Source organism: Fukomys damarensis, unplaced genomic scaffold (genome assembly GCF_012274545.1).
Source record: "Fukomys damarensis isolate Sample0158 unplaced genomic scaffold, DMR_v1.0_HiC HiC_scaffold_26, whole genome shotgun sequence".
Classification (NCBI taxonomy): Eukaryota; Metazoa; Chordata; class Mammalia; order Rodentia; family Bathyergidae; genus Fukomys; species Fukomys damarensis.
The window spans coordinates 17,086,032-17,107,373 of NW_022900938.1; the positions used below are offsets into that span (position 1 = coordinate 17,086,032).

Sequence of the window (21,342 nt, forward strand, 5' to 3'; positions counted from 1 at the left end):
TTTTTTTTTTTTTTTTTTTTTTTTGGTACCGGGGATTGAACTCTGGTCTTTGCGCTTGCAAGGCAGGGCACCAAACCGCTGAGCTAAATCCCCAGCCGGCCCTCTCCTGCAGGTTTTAGTATACTTGCTGAAAAGGAACATAGAATGTAGGACCCTATGATGACACTCAGACCTCGAATCCCTCTTTATCACTCTTACTGTGTCTAATCTTAACATACCTCGATGGCTCCAGCTCAAGCAAAAGAGATGGACCTTGACCGCTGATCTCCAAATTGTGAGGCTTTTCAAAGTATTATTAAAAATAGGATCTCCAGGCCAGATGTGATGGCACACGCCTGTAATCCCAGCACTTGGGAGGCCGAGGCAGGAGGATCACTGTGAGTTCAAGACCAGCCTGGAATACACAGTGAGTTCCAGGTCAGTCTCAACTGCATAGTGAGACCCTGTCTCAAAAGCAAAACAAAAAATAGGATCTCTCACCATTTCTGAGTCCTGAAAGCCTTGGTTTGCTCACATGCAGACTCTTGTAATGCAAACGTAGAAACACAACACTACTATTTTCGGGTCACTCCTTCCCTCTTGGTCATCTAAGCCTATGGCACGTAGTTCTGAATTAGCTAGAGCAATTAACAACTATATTTTCAGTCTGAATTCCCTTTTCTCTTAATGAGAGTTAATCAGCATATCTATAGACATTTTCTAAGAGTACTGACACTACTAGAATTAAGTGTGGGGTGGATTTTGCTGTTGCCTACAATGCTCGGGTTTCTTTCCCAAAAGAGTCCCTGAGTGAGCCTGTCTTGAATAGTAAATGAACTCCAGATTCCGTGAAAGTCACTCTGACCCCTCATAGCCTGCACATAGGCCTCAAGGATTATAAGCATTCATATCTACATGATCAAAATGCTGAAATATCTTTAGGTGATTTGGCTAATTTTCATATTATACTTATGATTGATGTCATTATTGAAAACGTTTTATTTAGACTGGCAGTGATTAACAAGTATAATGTATACAACCCTTGTCCCTTATTTTTTGGCTAAATTTCATTGCCATTCAAAGAACAGCAAAAACTTGACTAATCATAATGAAAATGAACCACATTTCTTCCCTCTCCTCCACCCTAGAACCCAAAGTTAAAAATTTTAACCTGAAGTAAAAATTAAACTTTAACTTTCTATCCATGTCATAATTAAAACACGAGGCCAGGTGTGGTAGCGTATGCCTGTAATCCCAGCACTTGGGAGGCTGAGCCAAGAGGATCGCTGTGAGTTCGAGACAAGCCTGGGCTACATAGTGAGTTCCAGGTCAGTCTCAACATATAGTGAGACCCTGTCTCAAAAAAGAAAGAAATTAAAACACGAGTGGCCCAGCGAGAATAACATCAGCTAATGCCTTCCTTCATGTTACCATCATCTCGTGTAGGGGTAGCTGATTTTTGTATTAAAGCCTTCTCTAGAGCATGGCTTATAACGTAAGGATACCAGACAGAAAATTGCCTGCTTTAAGGAAGAGAACGAAGTTCTTCCTTCATGAGTCACCATGATCTTGAAGTGACCTAATATGGAAACCGATGGCTTGGGATTCTGTTTAAATCCAGCTTTATGAAGTAAAATCTGTGCTAGTGTAAAAATTGTATCAGTGAGTCTTTCTATTTAAGATAGAAGTCAATTTTCTATTTTAATTCCTTTACGGTGATTCATCTGTGTTTGTGTGATAATAAGGCATTAACAGTATCTCTGTGTCTTCCTTAGAAGATAAAGGGAAATTAAAAGCCAACAGTCCCAGTCAGCCAGCAGGCTCCGAAGGTGGCTCGTTGCTCCTCAAACCTGGCACAGCTGCCCTGCCACCTGCAGCAGCCACTTCACCCTCCAAGAGTACAAATGGAGCTCCTGGGGCCATTGCTGAATCAGAAGAAGAAAAAGCCAAAAAATTGCTTTATTGTTCACTATGCAAAGTGGCTGTGAACTCCCTGTCACAGCTAGAGGCACACAATACAGGTAAGCCACTATCTTTTGAATCTAAATAACTTTTACAACAAAACCCAACTTTTCCCATTAGTATATCACATCTATTGTTCAGAAATTGTTTGTTCAATGTCTTCTCTACCCTTTTGATCCAAAGGAATGTTTTAGAAAAATATGATCCTAATGACTTTGGAAACAAGCAAAGCAAAAGCAGGTTGGAGATAAAACTTGCTCTATTTATTTTCTCAAAGGCATCTAATACTTGGTAAAACTCATTTTACATTTTGATGAAGTATAAGAAATGAACACAAAACTTTCTGCACAATATTGTTACATACTTATAAGAGGAAAAAATGAAAACAACTTAAAAATCCATCAGTAGAGAAATATTGAATAAATTACAGTGGCCCAATGTGATAGAGTACATTACCCAGCCATTAAAATGTAATGATAAGAAAATATGAACTTGATTTGATATTCGAAGATTTCAGATTTTTATTTATCATAATCCCAATTTTAAAATATATTTTTACTATGCAAAAAACAAAGAGCTGGGTGACAGTGGTTACTTTGGGTAGTGAAAAATCTAGGAATCCCTTATTTTCTTAGGCTCCTTTATGTTTTCCATACTTTATTATATACTCTTACGTTGTTCCATTTTTTACCATAAAAGTATGTTAAATGTATAATCAGTGCTAAAGTGATCCTAACCAGCATTGGGAACTTCAGCCCAAAGACAAACCTCTCAAGCCTAATACAACAGGGAATTTCCTACAGCTCTAAGCAGCCATGCAAAGTATGTCTCTTCCCATCCTAGGGTCTAAACACAAGACCATGGTTGAGGCTCGCAATGGAGCTGGTCCAATTAAGTCCTACCCTAGACCAGGATCGAGATTAAAGACGCAGAATGGCAGTAAGGGGTCAGGACTCCAGAACAAGACGTTTCATTGTGAAATCTGTGATGTTCACGTTAATTCCGAAATTCAACTCAAACAGGTAATGTATCCTGGATTCGTGTACCCTGTTGTTTGGGGCCACCCTTCTACTGTCAGTAATCTCCTCATCCGTGAAATGGTTTTCACTGTGCTCCCCACTGAATTTTCTAACCTTTAGAGGATGCATAACGTACAAATGCTGTGTGGAAAGGGGAGTCAGTAGCCAACATTCTAGCATGCATTACTGTCTATGTTGGGTTCTAGGCTAGGTGTCAGAGAGCATGGTGCATATAGTCCAGCAGGAGCCAGTCTGTCAAGAACCCAAATCTGCTTAGGGAAACAGACTTGTCTTTAAAAGGGGTGATACCGAGCAAATTCTGGTAAGGGCTGTGGAGCAAAGGAGGATGGAAACATTACAGTCAAGTGGTAGCAAGTCTTAATTGAGAAGTCCTAAAGATTTTACCCAAACCATATTTGAACAGAGGACCTAGAGCTGAGAATGAAGAAACCAGCTACCTCTGTGTAGGAAATACATTCACGACTCAGCTAACTCCTCAAACTTTTTTCAGCACATTTCTAGCCGAAGGCATAAAGACCGAGTTGCAGGGAAACCCCTGAAGCCGAAATACAGCCCATACAACAAACTCCAGCGGAGCCCCAGCATTCTAGCAGTAAGTTTACCTCATCTGCTCACCTGCTTTGTGGGGCCAACTTGCTGAGTTGGACATGGGCTTTCCAGAGAGCTTATGAACTAATGATCATGAAAAGTTGTACACTGATTGCCTAGTCATTAACATTATACAAGAGATTGAACCCATGGCCTTCACATGAAGCTACATTCCCAGGTCCTTTTATTATTTTTTATTTTTGAGACAGTTACGCCATTGCCCCAGCTGGGCTCGAACTTGAGATTCTTCTGTCTTAGCCTCTCACAGTGCTGGGATTACATGTATACCTTATTTTTCTCATTTTTAACTTTTTGCCATGCTAGGACTTGAAACCGTGGCCTCACACATGTTAAGCAAGTGCTCTACCACTGAGTTACATGCTAAAGTCACAACCTAAAAGCTGTGAATTTAAATAGCCCTCATTGGTGGAAATTTTAGAATGAACTTCTGAGTTTGTGCTATAGGACACCTTGAACAAAGCTTCCTTAGAAAAGGGAAACTGAACCTCTTTAAAAGCTAACACCTGACTCTTTTACCAAGACCTTGTCAAAAAACTTTCTTAACCGTGTTAAAAAAAAATAAAGCTGGGCATGGTGGTGGCTGCTTATACTCCTAGCCACTTGAGAGGCTGCGGCATTAAGATCCTGGGTTTGAGGCCATGTGAACCTGAGGGAAGTGGTTTCATGAAAGCAAAAATCTATTCACTGAATTTAATATCTTCCTGTTTTCCAGCTTGTGGGCGAGCATGTGTGTGCAACATGTATTTGTATTGCTCTTTCTATTCTATAGCAGGCATGCTGGTAATGAGCCTGTTTTACTTGGTCTCAATATGCACTGTTTTCAGTTTCTTAGCAAAAAATCCTAGAGACTTCAGCAATAGGTGTCACATAAATGGCCAGACGTATGGATTTCAGTCTCCCTGGGACTTTGCCCAGCATAATGTTCAGTCTGAGAGGAGGCTGGATTGGGCAGCTGGAGGCAAGGTGATGCTGAGATTACCTTCCAGGGCCTCCTCCTGATGCTGCCAGCAGGTAGTACCTGCAGTGAGCAAATCCAGCTTGCACAGCTCCTCCTGATTGCAAAGAGAGAAATTAAAGATTGATTTCTTACTTTCCAGGAAGATTCTGCTCAGGGATTCCTTTAAGTAGAGAAACTTTCTAGCCTACTTATAGCTATTCTCTGCAACAGAAACTCTATTTAGCTGCAGTTTCTCAGGGAATACTGTAGGAGCAATAGAAATTGACTTTGTTTTTTTGACTCTGTGGGTCCCTTCCTAAAGCCCAGCTACCTAACCTCAATGCAATTTATCTAAAAGAAGTGAAAGGACGGGTTATGCTTCTCCAAAACAAAAGCACAAAAACCTCTCCCTAGGCCACGTGCCAGTTTAAGTCTGAATCTTGAGCTCCGCTGCCTAAACGGGAGCCAGCAGATGTATCTTACTCTTGCTAAGTACGTTTGTGTCTTCTTAGGGAGACTTCCTAGGCCGTAGGAACCAGGATCAAAGATCAAAAAAGAGCTGAAATGGAAAGAAATCAAAGTAAAGCTATGCTGAGAGCCACTGAAGCCAGCTTCGTGAATATAATCACTTCTGGACTTCTGACAGCTTTTTTTTTTATTATTTAAAAAAGCTTGTTAATGCTAATATATTTTACCTATGGAAATATATCTGTAGTACTGTTATTCCAAAACAACATCCTCGCCAAACTCCTGGTTTTTCTCCCTCCATTAGGCAAAACTTGCATTCCAGAAAGATATGATGAAGCCTTTGGCCCCGGCTTTCCTGTCCTCACCCCTGGCAGCTGCGGCCGCCGTGTCCTCTGCGCTGTCACTGCCACCCCGGCCGTCTGCGTCGCTGTTCCAGGCTCCAGCCATCCCCCCAGCTCTCCTGAGGCCGGGGCACGGGCCCATCCGCGCCACCCCCGCCTCCATCCTCTTCGCCCCTTACTGACTTCTGCAAACCCCAAGACAATCCAGGCCAGTAGGAACGCTGAGAAGAAAAACGTAAAGGATTGCAGCAGTGTGAGCATTTCGGGTTGCAGTAAGTACCCCACACGCACCCACAAAATGCAGCCTGCCTTCCTGAACCCCAACTCCAAAGAAAAACCAATCGCTAGATTCCAGAGTGCTTTAATGGACCGCTCCTGTCATTTAGGAATGTGAGCAGTAGGCTTTACCTCCTGGTTCCCCTCTCGCCTACCCCACTCAATTGGTCAGAAAAAAAATCAATCTCTATTTTCCCATGGATGTGATCTGGCTTAGAAAATACGGAATATTTTCCTGACAGACTTGAAAACTGGGATCTTCCTCAGATGTCTGTAAATAACTCTGGAATCCAACCGGGCATATTCTAGTGTGGAACAATATAGAACACAAGTGCTTACTTGTGGAAACCATTTACCAATGGATCACGACGTTTTCTTTTTGGTGTACTGTTGTTGACAGGGATTGTGTACTGTTTTAGACCCAAGTATTGTTGTATCCTGTGTAGTACTAGATCGTATCTCTCGTCGGAAGTCAGCATTTTTAGTTGCTGTGTAAATGTTAGGAAGCAAAGTAGCTTTGAATTTTCTCTTTACGAGAACAAAAGATAATGTATTTTCTTTATTTCGCATTTTATTTGGAGATATTTAAACAAAATAGAAAGCCATATACCATAGCTATAATTACTACCTTTTCGCTACTTTTGTTTAACTTATTTTGTAGCCTATTCACCAGTTTGAGTTGCTAAGCAAATACAAACACAAAAAGAGCGTCCTCAGTCACACATTTTCGCACCTCCTGTGCATTCTGCAAGAACACAATGAATCCCTGTGTTTCTACATCATTATTTCCATTTTAACCTGTTTTTATTTGTAATGACGCTACATGATTTTGTGGCTCCCTAATGCAATAATGTACAGAAGATATAAAATTTATAATTGAACCATTTGTCTTTCTGTTTGCGGACAGTATCGCAGGTCATGCTCCCCTGCCCCCCTTTTTAGGCTGATGTCAACAAGACTGGAATGTTTGTGCTGTCAGGGGCAAGTGGTAATCATAAAACAACAGAATAGAGCTATCTCTTTTAGAGCACCTATATCTGCAACCTGTAAATGGTAAAATGTCTGTGTATTTTTTTAAATGTACCTTTTCAATAAAAGCACGAAAAATAAAAATCGGTTTATATTTTCAGTGTTATTTTCTCCCGAGACTCCTCCAATCTGAAATCACCTGACGAAGGATCGTTATCGTTAGTAGGTACAAAGATTGCTTCTTACATATTTAGCGTTTTTAGATTGTATTTGTTGCATATTTATTTGTCATGTTTATGCATTACCATTTACAGCATTTGCATGAGGTGAAACTTTACTGTTCTCTGAATCTCTAAACCAAGCAAAGTGGTAAGTTTGCCTAAAATCATGGTAGCAGCCTGTTAAAAATTGTGATTCTGATTTCTTTAAACTCACTATAGGTCCTCCATCCAAATCCCTAGCTCATCTTTTCTTGGTGTCTGTGACATTTATGGTCTCTTCTTAGAGGATTTAACCACACCACTCCCTTTTCATCTTCTCCAATCAACACATCTTTCTTTTCTTTCCCTCATTCTACTACTTGTTAAGTATAAAGATCAATAATACATCAGTGCTTATTCTGGTGATCTGGTGAACAAATGACTCTAAATTTAGTGGCTTAAAATAACTACCTTTTATGACGTCAGGATTTCATGGGCCAGGAATTCCATCAGGGTTTGGCTGTGCTTTTCTGTTCCCTGAGGCATCAACAGAGTTCCACCACCACCACCACCACCACCACCACCCCCCGGGCTGGCAGGTGGGCTGGGCTGGAGGGCTGATTGGTATCCTCACATGGTGCCCAGGGGGCATGGCTAGAAGGTTGGATTCAGCTGGACCAGCCTATCCACAGCAGACACGTGGCCTCCCCCAAGTCTTCCTTTGTCATCTTGGGACTGTGAGTTTTAAGAGGCTGGAACTCAAGGGCCTTTTATGAAATAGTCTGAAAACTCCTGGAGTGTCACTTAGCCTATATTCTGCTGTTTAAAAGAGTCACTAAGACCCATCTAGATTTAAGGGACGGTACTTAGACTTCACTTCAAAATGTTAAGAAAAGCAAAGAACTTACACCATCACTGATCTATACTATATCGTTGTAGAATTTTGAGAGGAGTGATAACAATACTTACAGATTCCCTTTCTCATCTTAAGACCAAACACTCTGTTTTTGAAATTGAAAACTGAATTGCTGCAGAATTTATATAATCTTTTTTTTTTAAAAAGTCATCAAGGCTAGTCAATGGCAGTTTAGCTGTGATGCACAGTGATATATCTCCCCCATCAATGGATTTATCCAAATGTACGAAAATTGTTGGACTTCATATATTCAAGTTTGTAACAGGTTTCTTTTAGAGTGTAATAGATCCCAGTCTCACTTTCTGAATTTAGGTTTGTTTTAAATCTGATGCAGTTGAACTGTAACCAGTATCAGTTAAACTTACTGTGGGGTGGAAATTTGAGACATGATTTGTACACATGCTCTGAAGGGGTGATGTTTTAGTTAACACGTTGGAGAGCTTTTTATTTTTATGGACTTCAGCGGCAATTATATTTGATTTATCTTGCCTTGTCCTGTGTCTCAGTGAAGCTTACTGCAATCTTCAAATATTTTCAAATGTCAATATTTAATAGACTTAGAAATTTACTCATTAGATTCATAGAATTAAGATTTTTTTTAAAAAATCACCTCAGGGACAAAGTACAAAAGGATAGCAATTAATTAAGATGAAATGCCTCCAGAAGGAGCCATGAGTAGCTACAAGCCATGATTTATGCAACACTATTAAACAGATATATCTTATCATCTACCCTGATCTGAGGTGTCTGAGTGATGGACTCCAAAGGATACACATGCATCTTTGAACTAATCCCCTTCCCAGGCCATTCACAATGGAGAAGACTGCCACAGTACTCCACTTCGTGTGGGTTTAAAAACATGCTGCTTCCTCTGACATAATCCGGCTATGGTATTGGTAAAATCTGAAACCCACTCTCACGTAGGGTGACCAGATAAAATTTAAACTAGTCGGTTAAATTTGAATTTCAAATAAAATAGTAATGACTGTTTAGTGTAACATTCATCTTAATAATTTTTTTTTTTTTGGTAGTGGGTATCGAACTCAGGTCCTCGTGCTTGCCAGGCAGGTGGCAGAACCACTGAGCTAAATTCCCGGCCCTCATCTTAATAATTTTTGCATGAGATTGCATTTGATATAAGTATATCCCATAAATAAGTACACAGTGTTTGGACTACACTAATACTAAAAGGTTACTTGTTTATCTGAACTTCAAGTTTAGGTGGATATCCTCTGATTTTATTTCTTAGCTGGCAACTCTTTTCTCAGGAGAATTCCTCTTCATCTCAGGTACCACGATGCTTCAGAAAAGAAGTTCCCTCTTGGGTATTAACAACTAAATAATGAGTTTTTAAAGGCACATTGTGAATTACTCTCACAGGCAGAGGAAGTCGCAGTAAGTAAAAGTCAATGATATTTTGACAATGACTAAGACCAGGACAGGAGGAAATGTAGGTTCGGATACCTTCATTTAAAGTTACATTGATGCTTTTTTTTAACAAAATTAAATTATTGGAAAAAGCAACAAAATCTTCTGTACCCAAATACCACCTCTGATTTCTTCTCCATCCTAAGAGAATTCTCACTTTCCAGAGATACAGTCGTATAGAATTTTTCTCTTGGAGAGTAACTTTAAAGAAAACTACACTATAGTTAATGCCTAGAAGAAATGAACCAAGGGTGTTCCCACAAGCCCTCGGGGCAGGTGGCACGGAGCATACAGAGGAGAAAGAGCTGCCAGCATCACATGCTAAGACTCACAAAGGACATCTAAAGGAGACTCACTAAAGAGAACGAGCATGGGGATATTTTGGGAAATGGGCACCCACTGTCTTAAGGTGCTATAGGAAAGGGAGATCGTGGTGGGGAAGACATTGTTAGGAGCATGGCGGTAGGCAAGACTGAAGCGAGCGCGAAGATATACAGCCTTCGGAAGCACAGACATCTTGAGGCCAAAGGATTTCACTTCACCTCTGTACATGTACAGCGCGGATCTTGGCCTCTCTTCATAGCATTGCTTCCATCAGATGCTTGTTTTGTTAAAATGATGGCCTTTCATATCATCAGAGGTAACATAGGCTCTTTAGGAAAACACCAGTTCTTGTACCTTGGGAGAAGCAGTGTAATGCAAGAGCACATTCCACTGGGGACGCTCATCTCTGCCTCCTTCCTTCCTCCAACTAATTAACTCTGTAGGGGAATCATCGGGTGCCTATGGTGCAGGTTCTCAGCCACTATGGAGTGTGACTAGGGAATTGCCCTGATTTCTTTGGCTAAAATTTCCAAAGCCAGAGTGACGATATAATGTTTTCTTTTACTCTTAGCTAAGTGCTTAAAATGCATCAAACCTCTGGTTGTCAGATAGAATTTCTTCTGTAGGAATAATGGAAATATCTTTGTGTCACTTTCTGTAGTTTAAGAAGTCACTTATCTACAGATGATTGGACAGGCTTGCCACTAAGCTTTCCATGTTTATTATAGTGAAATAGCAAAATTAAGAAAGGAGAATTATGTAAGAATAATACAATGTCCTTAAAAGACCTGAATTTAAATCTTGATCATGTCCTATGCACATTATTAGCTCCATGATTTTATAACAGAAAAAAAATTTATGTCATTTTCCTAAACTCTGTTTTTCACATATATAAAACAGATACAATGGTATCCAACTTAAAGAATTGTTCTAATAAGCAATAAAATTCAACAGAAGAAAATGTTTTTGTAAATTATAGAATGCTATATGAATTTTGACAATAAATGAATAAAATCAGTATTTTTTCTCATTTTAAATTTCTACATTTTAAGATGCTTTCAAATTAGCCAATTTTGTCTTTAGTGATCAAGACTCACAGGAAAGTACCTCTGTAATGAAGAATAGCAAATTCACTAATTGTAATTTTATGCTCCTATTCTCAAAGATCTAATTCAAATAGAGGTAATATTCAGATAATGGGCCAATATGTCACAAGTAGTTCTGAATTTTCTTTTAGTCCATGTAAGAAAAACAGAATCTCAAATTGAAATGAAACCATAATGTTTTTACATTGTAAATGAAAATAACCTGGAGGAGTGCAAGTTTGAGGCCAGCCTGGGCAACTTAGCAAGACCCTGTCTCAAAATAAAATAGAACAGGCTAGGGAGGTAAATGAGTGGTAAAGCACTTGCTCTGAGTTCAATCCCCAGTACTGGGGCAGGGACTGGGAGACATATCATGTTATTAAAAAGTTTGAGCATCTAAAAAGATGAAATAAGAAAAATTATGTAACTCATATGACATAAAAATTCATAGCATTATTCAGGAAATTCATAAAAATGGGTTGGGGGAGCACTTCAAAAAAGAAAAACAACCAAATAGAAAATGTGGGCCATAACCAGGTATGAGGCAAAGGCTCAGGCAGAAGGATTGCCTCAAGTTTGAGGCCAGCCTGGACTACATAGTGAGTTCAAGGACAGCTTGAAATACATAGCGAGACCGTGTCTCAAAAAAAAAAACTAAAATAAAAATGAAAAAAGAAAAGAAAATGTGGGCCAAAAAGGTAAATATTTATATATTCATATATATGTATATATACACACATAATTTTACTCAATATGAAGTTTGTCTTCATTGAATTTATATGAATAACATTAACATTTTTGTTATATGAATAAAATCAATATTTTTATGTAGCATATTTTTAAAATATGTGCATTTTAGAGCCATTGAACCATGTGGGCAGGGAAATGGACACATTCACACAACACAGTAATAATGAAAATTATCATTGATATCGTCTCATCAGTTATTTACAATAATTGGTCCAGGAGTTCCAGGAGTTCCAGGAGATATATATATCTATATAGATAGATATATAGATATAGATATATATGATGTGAAAAAATGATTTATGTGTATTTCTAAAATAATTCATCTGTAGGGGTTATATTCATCCATAGGGAATGAATAAATAAATTATGGAACTAATTTGCAGTAGAAAATAGAGTTATCATTGAAAATAATGACATAGTGCTCTGAGTATTAAGATGGAAAGTTGTCCACAACTTGTCTCCAGGTATGGGAAGTAAAAGTTACAGACCAGCACACTATTATCTCATTTGTGTTAACTTTTTTATAATAATGAATACAGCATTTATTGGAAGCAATACATATTAACTCAATATTTAAGGCTTCCGATCAATACAAAAATAACAACAACAAAAAAATAAGATAACGTAACTCTAGAACAGGAACCTTCCCGAACACAGGGAGCAAGGCCGCCCTCTGCAGGCCACCAGCAGCATTGCCTTTTGAGGCTTCCTGCCCCGGCAGAATCTGCTGTGGCCCACACTGGTAGACCCAGAGGGCCAAGGGCATGTGTTTTATGTCTGAGGTGGTCTGGGTAAGGCTGACGGTGACCTTTTTAGGAGCCACCTGCCTGGGGTGGGGGGCAGTGATGGCCCCACTGGAGATAACACGGCCAGCTGTTGGGGAAGTCATCCTGTCCACCAACAGCTTTCACAGTACTTCTTTGTCAGATTGCTTTCACATACTTGAGTACTGCTGAGCTGGAGCAGCAACAGGCAAAACAGCCACACACAGCTCTGCGGTCCCCATGCCACACTGCATGTCACCTTCCTTTTCCCTGTTGCTTCATAGAGTGATTCCCAGATGTCTCTGGAATTAGGAAAGTTTACCAGATTTTTTCCCCATTAAGTTTATTAAAGCAAACAATACAGTTACATTCATCATTGGGATCTTGTATCTTTACATGATGTCTTGGTTCTTGTTTTTCCCCTTGTCCCTGCCCTCCCTTCACCCCCTTCACCCTTCCCTATTTACAAAGACTTTGTTTCCATTTTTTATTTTTTTATTTTTTTCACATTTTTCTTTTCCCTTATTTGTGTGCATATATATATGGAGAGATGTCTGATAATAGTAGTTATTCAGACTTATGGAAGAACTTACATTCGAGTTGCAAATTTTCCTAAGGCTTTACATTTTATTTATAATTTCTGGCATAGTCTGAATTTCTTACAATAAACCTGTTCTGTCACTGCTTTTGGAATCCAATAAATCTAATCAGTCATCCTATTATACTCAAGTGAGATGATCAATACAATACAATGATAGATCATGTCAAAAGACTTCAAGACAATTTAGAAGTAAATATGTAATAAACATCAAATGAAATAGTTAATTATAAAAATTGAAAGCAAGGAAAGAGTTTTAGTTCAGTTTTTCTGCCTTAAGGAAAAACTATTTTAGTGACATGTTGAGAAACTGTAATAAGGTTATTTTGAAAAGGAGAAAATAATTTGCTTAAGTGATGTAAATGGCCTCTAGTCTCCTAATGTCAATGCCACTCACATGTCTCTTCCCAGCCTTTCCCTATCTTGAGGATTCTTCTGTTGCCCAGCTAAGGACTAAACCTCAGATCTTCGAAATTACACAGCCAATGCATAGATTTATGTGAGCCCATTTTTTTCAAAACACTGGGAAATTGTGCCTAGTTATTTTAGCATTAACATTATTATTCAAAATACATTTATCTCTCACCGTTGGTTGGAAATCCATGTCTCCTATAAACTACATCTTTTGGTGAATAGGCCACTGGGTATGAGGTGATCACTATCTTAGTTATATTTGTTATGGAAAAAAAGGGGGGAAAATAGGCTATATAAATACAAATACTGGTAAGATTTCCTTGAAAAGAAACTGACAATCCAGGAGGTTGAAATGATAAAAAGATGATGCAAAACAGAAACTCTCCTCCCCTTTCAGGAGTCAGAATATCATCTAGATGCCCTCCGTATTTGGACACCAATAATTGTTTCACTTCCCACTAAATAGAAACACAAGGCATGTAGGGGACTGAACACTAAAATCAAAGCTTGCATGATAAATAGGAAAACTCTAGTGCAGAAACACTTTGCATTTGGAGCTCTAGATTTCCAAAATAAAGATCAGTAGTTTCCTCCTCCTGATGGCTCCCCGTACAAGAGGTCCTTGTGAGATGCAGTGTCATTAGGAACAATGGTAGTCAAACACATGCCTTCATTAGAACGAAAAACTAGTTTTAATTTGCACCCAGAATTCTGAACATGGCTGATCTCACTCTAAATCAACACATGGGGCAGTTGAACACTGAAATTAGTTCGGAAGCAGAAGCCAAGCGAGTGTCAAAATTACTAATATAAGTCAGAAAGCGGAGCATTCCTAATAGGGTAGTTTACTTTGTTTACAGACAAACAACTTGAACTGACTGAATCTTCACTAAGGTAAGTGGAAAGGGCAACCTGGACCTCAGATTCTCAAGAGCAGTATGTAGAAGAATCACGTAGAAAGTTTGCTAAAATGTGGATGACTGGGTGCTGCCCCTTACAGATCATTATTCAGAAAGATATGATTGGCTTCCAGAAATCTGAAGTTTAGCAGATGCCTCCCAGTGTAAAATGAAAGTGTTCTTGGCCTCAGGATGCCTATGGGACTCCTGTGGCTAGGCAGGGCTATATTTGAAGTCCAGACTAATGTGGTCCACATCTCCAAGAATTATACTGAGTAGTTGAAACTTCAGATTTAGACTCCAAGGAAATTCCCTCTGCAAGAACGAGATACTTTCCAGTAATAAACAAGAATGTTTAAATGCCCTGGGAATCAATTCACTTGCTTTTTCTTCCTTGCAAATAAAACCCTACATAGCCCTTTAAAAACAAAAGAAAGAAATAGTTGGTAATATGGAAGAGGGCCCGGTAAGTCAAGATCAGCAGAAAAAGTAGATTATCTATAATTTAAGAATAGAAATGAAGGGAACGTGGTTTGAGGAGTTTATGAAAGATTTGGGCTGGGTCTTAGGTAGCAATTCTAGAAAAATAAGAGGAAGATTACTGAGGGTAGCTTTCAAAGCAATATCTCTTAAATTTACCCAACTTGTTTGGGCTAGGAAAGATAGGAGAATAATCCAGAACATATCTCAAGGTGCAGTTCTAACCTGTGATTCTAAAATTCAGCTACAATAATATTAATTTTTAAATTAGAATAATGTGTCTAGTGTAAGTCTATTTTTCATATACAAAAATCTTAGTCTCTTCAGAATGACATTTCTCTTGGTTTTATGTAAACTTTTGGATGGAACATTTTCTAAAACTTGTTAGCCATGGTCTTGTCTTCCTAACATGATATACTAGTTAATAATCTTTTTTTTAATGATTCAAGTTCATCACTGAAACAATTAGTGGTCTAAATATAGATGGGATGCTATTATGGACAGCTAAATTAGGTGGAAATATCATAGGCATCAGATAGAGCTGGGCCCTCCACAGAGGCAGCGTCAAAGGTAGAAACACATTACAACCGTGTCTGGAGATGCATCTGCTAGAGACTATGCCTCAAGACAAAGACAAAAGGACCAGGCCTGCATACTTCCCCAAAGGACAAGATAAGCAGTAACATCTGGCCTAATGAAGTCTGGATAGATATTAATCACTCTGGTGGGTGACCAAGACCTCCAGCCCCATCATTTCCTAGAAAAAGTCTTAGTTCTTTCCCTGCACACTTGTTACATGACTTGTTCCCTATTGGATCAATATTACTTAAGCAGCTATACTCAGAACCTTATTGGTCGATCATAGCTATAACCCATGTTGTTCTGCTCTCTAAAACTTCCCTGTAAAGTGGGGGTCCTTGGCTATTCCTTCAGGACCCTCTTGCCTCTCAGGAGCTATCCTCTCAATCAATACTTCCTACTCTTAACCTCTGCTGTTACTAGAATTCATTCTTCCATTTTAGAGAACACTAACTCGGTGTGTCAGCCATCGAACAGGTTGGGAATTATAATATTTCCCTTATATCATTTGGAGGTCCTGTTTCATCTCATATATCATCCCTGTATCAATACATTTATGGAAAGAAGAAAAAATTGATTCCCAGGGCATTTAAACATTCTTTTTTGTTACTGGAGAGTATTTCGTTCTTTGCAGAGGGAATTTCCTTGGAGTCCAAATCTGAAGTTTCAACTACTCAGTATAATTCTTGGAGATGTGGACCGCATTAGTCTGGACTTCAAATATAGCCCTGCCTAGCCACAGAACTCCCATAGGCATCCTGAGGCCAATTTTAGTCTCGAGAGCCTACATTTATTTATACGTTTACATGTTATCTTCAGCAGGTTTGAGATTCACTATCCTCCTCTATAAAATATTAATGCTGCCACTACTTCTGTATGTACCAAAATTTGTTATGGGGGTCAAATTCTAAAAATCATACTAAATACTCAGTGTATTTTTAGCTATTCTGTTACTGGATGTCAGGCACTGCACATAACCAAGAAACAGACAAGGACTGGGGTTCAGGTAGATTTGCACAGATTAATCCCAGACAGCCTCATGCCATTGCCGGTGCCCCCATTACTCTGCTGTACCCCAGTCAGAGCACCAGATTCCACGGTCAGATCCTGGGGCCCATTTGTGGAAACACACAGCTTGTGTACTGCTTCTAGAGATTCCTGCTGAGACACAACATCTCCAGTATAAAGATGGGAAAATGATGAAGAAGAGCTTTCAGTGAAGTCCTATCGAGATTACTTTTTTCAGAACTGGCAAGGCAGTAAGTGGAGAAAGGTGGTCGAGACCATTTGTTTGTTTGTTTAAAATCCTGGTAACCTGAGGGAGGAAGGGCATGGGAGGGAAAGAAGTGGCTGTGAAGACAAACACATTGTGGACATTTTTTTCAATGCAGCTCAACTGGTAGGATAAATGCCAAGGTAAACTGTAGAACAAGGTAGCTTGGGGGAAAGAGGGAAAAGCCTTCCAAAGAGAAGCAATGGCATGAAGTATGAGGGAATACAGAGTATGGAGTGCTCCAGAGCAGCTCACAGAAGAGTTGAAGACTGGGAGGTAAGTGTGGATCAGCACGAAGAGCTTTCTACAGCAATCTGGACCAAATCCTGTAGCCTGCAGGGAACACTGATTTAGAGTAAAAGGGTAGGATTCGCATTCAGGGAGACCTTCCTGATAGCTACAGAAAGAAGGGTTGGAAGTTGTTCTGTGCACCAGACAGTATGAGCACAAGGATGGCCTAAATAGGACCTCGGGGGTAAAAACTATGAAATACTTCGGAAACAAAGCAGCAGCAGCCTGTTGCTGCATTTTAAGCATCCCAAGAGCAAGAGTGACGGAACCTGGTACCTGATCCTCAATGTGATCTCCATCCTCTCCAAACCTCCATTCTCTAAGGTACCTTGCACTAGCACAGCCTAGCAAATGGATGGATGATGGGAGCCACATCAGAGAGGCCGGGTTGATCTGCATTCTAAGCAGTACCAGCGCTCTGAGTACCAGTACTCTGACTTCCACTGTTTCTTTCCTTTGTAATGTGTTATTTTCTTTAGTGTCAAATTGCGAACTATTTGTTCTTCATCCTTTAAGTTTCTTTGAATGGGGACACTAAAGAAGCAAGACAGAACTGTGTGTAAAATAGGAGCAGAGCTCCCTGAGCAGCCCCGGGGACACTCCCAGGAATAGTGTGTATTCCAATCATTCTTAGTCTATTTTAGCTGCTGAACAGCAATATTTTTCCTTTCTTACCTTTGAGCGTTCTGTAGTGTTTAGAAGTTGAGGATGCCATAGAAATGATTCTGGAAAGGTATTATGAATCATTATGCTATCATGCGAATAAACCACAACTGCCTTAATTCATTCTGCAAACCACAAAGGGCCAGCCACTGCATTGAGAATACTAAAATCAAGAAGACACCTACCTGGACCTGAGGGAATAATGAAGACCCTCAAAGAAAACAAAGTCAATTATTAGGATAGTGGATTCCTTTTATTCATTTGTTTTACCTTGATTTGTTCTGATTTGTGGGTAGCACAGAGATGAATTTTATTTAGAGACCCTCAGCTGGGCTAAGGATCCCCTGTGAAGCTTTCAAAACATGACAGAGCTGCAGCTCAACATCAGATCAATTAACTCAGAATCTGAGACGGTGAGGCCCTGCGATTAATATGAAAACAGACTCCCCATGTGACCTTATCAGCAGCCTAATAGTCATCAAAGGGCTTGAGGGTCTGTGATCACCCAGAGCTGAAGAGGGACCACAAATGCGGTGCCAAGAGAAGTTCGATACTCCAGATACTTCCATGTGAGGGCAATTTGTGTCTCCTAAGTTGAGAGAAAAAAATAAACCAGCTTCCTAAGTGTGAAAATGGCAAGAGAAGGGAAGAGAGCATAGTAAATAATGTCTACTTTAAGCAGACCATCTTCTAATTTTTTTTTAAGGAGGGGAAACAGGATTTCATTATGTAATTCAAACTGGCCTTGAACTCACACATAGCCCAGGCTGGCTTTAAACATGTGGCCAGCCTCCTGCCTCAGCCTCCCAAGTGATGGGGTTACAGGCGTGCGTTATAATGCCTGGCTTAGCTCATCCTCTAATTTCACTCAGGCGTGCAGCTCTAGACCATGTCAACCGCACCAGGCACTGTGTACATGAAGACTGTAGAGAAGAACATTATCATGTATTAATAAACGTCTGGTGAAAGAATAAGCTCTAGAAGTTAATCTTCTAAAATTATTTCTGTAAATATTAAATCCCCACAGTGGCGCAAACTAATTTGCTGGATCATTCATGTTAAAAAAAAATCTTTAAATATTTAACTCTACACAATGTACACATTTCTATATGGTGCGACTCAAAACCCCTTAGGGCACTGGCATGGCCCTAAATTCGGCTCACTAAGGCTTTCTGATTAGGCCAGTATTTGGGTCTATTAATCAAATTTGCACATACTTCATAAATAATAAATGGAGGCTGGAGATGTTGCTGCTGAAATGTCAGAGATGCTTCTGAACTATAGCATATGTGGAACTCTCTTGAACAGGTCTATGCGATCTGCCAATGCTGAGTGCGAATTTTGCCGGCCTCCTGGTGGTAAAGTCAAGATTTCCTTTCTGAGCCCCGCAGGCCACTATCATCAGACTGCAGGGGGACCTCACCTCAGCCACACACACTTCCTAGGGCTGAACACACAGGAACTGGAATCCCATTGGGTAAGACAGAAGGAGGGGCAGGGGACTGGCTGACTCTTCCTACTTTCTCTCTCCTTGTTTTGAACTCTGCTGGCCAGATGCAAATGCTTAGCAAGGGCTTTCTCATTTAGAAGTACCACCCTCGCTCCAGTTGTGACTATCTCAGAGAAACGCACCTGTTAAAACTGGCTGCACATGCTCCAAATAGGCAATCCCGAGATCCCCACACCCCACACCTGAGAAACCAACAGCAGAGAAAAGGTTCCCTGGAGAGGCTTCCTCTCCCCCTTCCCTCATACTGAGGGGCTAAACCAGGCACCTTGGCCAGGGCAGGGAGGAGTGTGGCTTTTAAGCCAACTAATAAAGCCAGTGGCTGTGAGCCTCGTGCTGCCCCAGAGCAGGTAGAGCTGCTGAGGGGCTCCACAGAACCAGCTGCGGGAACCTGGTGGCGCTGGGCATCTGCAGATGTCTCCACTCAGGGCTGATACCACACAGTCTGCTCCCCTACTCTGGTCTGGAGAAGTGGGCAAAATCTTGCTCATTAAAAGCAAGCGCAGGTAGCACAACTAAGCTGTTAGGCAGTGGTGGAACTTGACAATGTAGGATAAGTCAGAATCCTGGGGGGCAAGACCAACTTGGCATTTAGGGAGATCAGAAGTCATTTTCAGGGAGCGGGGGAGAGGGGGTGCTGCTTTAGCGGCAAGGGCTCTGCTGCTGGGTAGCCTGACTTTCCGCACAGCTGCCTCCTATGGACACTTCAGTCGATAAAGGGACCAGTCTGGAGTAATTGCAAATGTGCTTGGCTCTAATCATAACAATCAGTGTGAAACCTTGATCCAGCTTGTGTCGAAGGCAATGCAGTTTTGTTTTCCTTCTCGAGGGAGCAGATGGGAACCATTACAACTCAGAGAGCCAAAGGAAGAGGAAAGCCTGAGGTTCTGCTGCCCCTGCAAGTAAGTAGGGAGTAGATTCCTGCTGTCCCCAAAGATGCTTGGAGGGAAATGCGTTGTTCTAGGACAGATGTCTGAAGAGGTAAACAGGCCATTTCATTAACTGAGCCACTTTGGAACAAAAAGACAGGAAAAGTTCAGAACTAAGTATAAATCAACACAAATTTATATAAGGATGAAGTCACTGCAGAAATAATCCTTCCCCCAAATTTCACCCCAGATATGGGTGGTTTCTCCCAGCCATGGCCATTCCCTTACTTTTTGTTTGTTTGTTTGCTTTGCTTTTCTGAGACAGTCTCACTATGTAGTTGAGCCTGACCTGGAACTCACTATGTAGCCCAGGCTGGTCTCGAACTCACAGTGATCCTCCTGCCTCAGCCTCCCGAGTGCTGGGATTACAGGCGTGCGCCACCACGCCTGGCTTGATTCCCTTTAAAGCAATGCCCACGATCCCATGGGAGATGTGCCTCTGTATCCAAGAACCCCAAATCATGATAGCACTCTCAGTTCTGCCTTACACAGTGGCCCTCACAACTTAGTAAATTCCTCCTGGCTTGACTGTGGGGATCATGGTGATGAAATGGCACCACTGTATTTGGTTATTTGACCTTTTCCCAAGCAGTGAAGATAGGGCGTAATATTCATCCACACCCTCCATTACCGCTCCTACTGTCTCCCCAGAATTAGTTGGCATGCTCGCTAAGAAAAAGGATTTGTTTTCCCCAAGGCTGTTTTAAAATGGTATAAACACAAGAGGACTGGCAAAATGGGCAAACTTGCCTCTTCTGTGTTTAATGACACCGGGGGAGTAAGGAGGACTTTTGAACTCAGTCTTTTCCTGGCATAAGGGAGCATATTTTGGAGAACTTGGAAGGAGGAAGGGACTTGTAAGGAGGAGCAAATGGACTTCTCTCAGCTGCTCCTGCCCCAAAGTGGAGGGGCCGGAGGAGCCCGGCAGGTGAGGAGAACTAGAGATTGAAGCACTTGTGGCCCAAAGCTCTGGAGCAAGAGGCAGCTTAACCTCCTTGGCTCTCAGACTCCTTTGAGAACCTGCTGAAAGTGCTGGGCCCTCTCTACAGAAAAACTGACCCCGGCCTCAGCAGCACTCATTCCTTAGGCGATTGCCGCGCTGTCCACCTCCTAGAGGCCAGCTGGTGGCTCACTGCCCAGGGCTCTGTACCTGGGGAGGCACTTTCCCAAGCGCTCCTGCTCCTGGGAAGTGACTGCAAAGAGCATGGCACCCCTGCGTGTCTCCACCCAGGGACCTGGGTACAGAGCTACGCCCAGGCGGGGAGGAGGCTGCTGGTCTCAGTTCTGTAACATCTGGTGTCTTTCAAACGTAAAATTTGGTGTCTTGCCCATTCCACCTCAGGTGCTCACAGGACAGCCACCAGCACCAGACACCTGTCCCCAGAGCAGTGGGACGGCGCAGGTGCTATGGAGGGCCCACCAAAGTCTTGGGAGCCGAAGGACTGAAGTAGATGACGGCATGAAAGGTGAGTGTAAATGCGGCAGTGAAGTCCTCTGCACCCTTAGGTGGTGACACCCAAAGACATTCAGGCTAACCCTAACCATTACTCCCTTCCACTGGTTTTTCCATTTATGATATGGAGGCATTTCTGGAGTAAAGAGGGAGACTTTCGAAACCTCAGTTCACTAAAACTAATGTTTTTAGCACCTCTCCAGTCAAT

At 41.1% G+C, this 21,342-nt stretch overlaps 1 protein-coding gene and 1 long non-coding RNA gene across 6 annotated transcripts in view; both read left to right on the forward strand.

Annotated features, from left to right (window-relative positions):
* Znf385b (zinc finger protein 385B) overlaps positions 1–6,700 on the forward strand; it is a 299,896-nt gene extending 293,196 nt beyond the window's left edge. For all 5 annotated transcript variants that reach the window (XM_033756310.1, XM_033756309.1, XM_010636790.2 and 2 more), the window contains 4 exons: positions 1,755–2,000; positions 2,785–2,963; positions 3,472–3,573; positions 5,300–6,700. In XM_033756310.1, coding sequence (XP_033612201.1) covers positions 1,755–2,000; positions 2,785–2,963; positions 3,472–3,573; positions 5,300–5,518 — 746 coding nt within the window. In that variant the 3' untranslated portion in view covers positions 5,519–6,700. The remainder of the gene's footprint in view (positions 1–1,754; positions 2,001–2,784; positions 2,964–3,471; positions 3,574–5,299) is intronic.
* Positions 6,701–18,555: 11,855 nt separating this feature from the next.
* The window catches only part of LOC104870966, a 40,302-nt gene continuing 37,515 nt past the window's right edge, over positions 18,556–21,342 (forward strand). Inside the window, exons 1-3 of the long non-coding RNA XR_782673.2 lie at positions 18,556–18,722; positions 19,582–19,654; positions 21,024–21,147. This is a non-coding gene — a long non-coding RNA (uncharacterized LOC104870966). The remainder of the gene's footprint in view (positions 18,723–19,581; positions 19,655–21,023; positions 21,148–21,342) is intronic.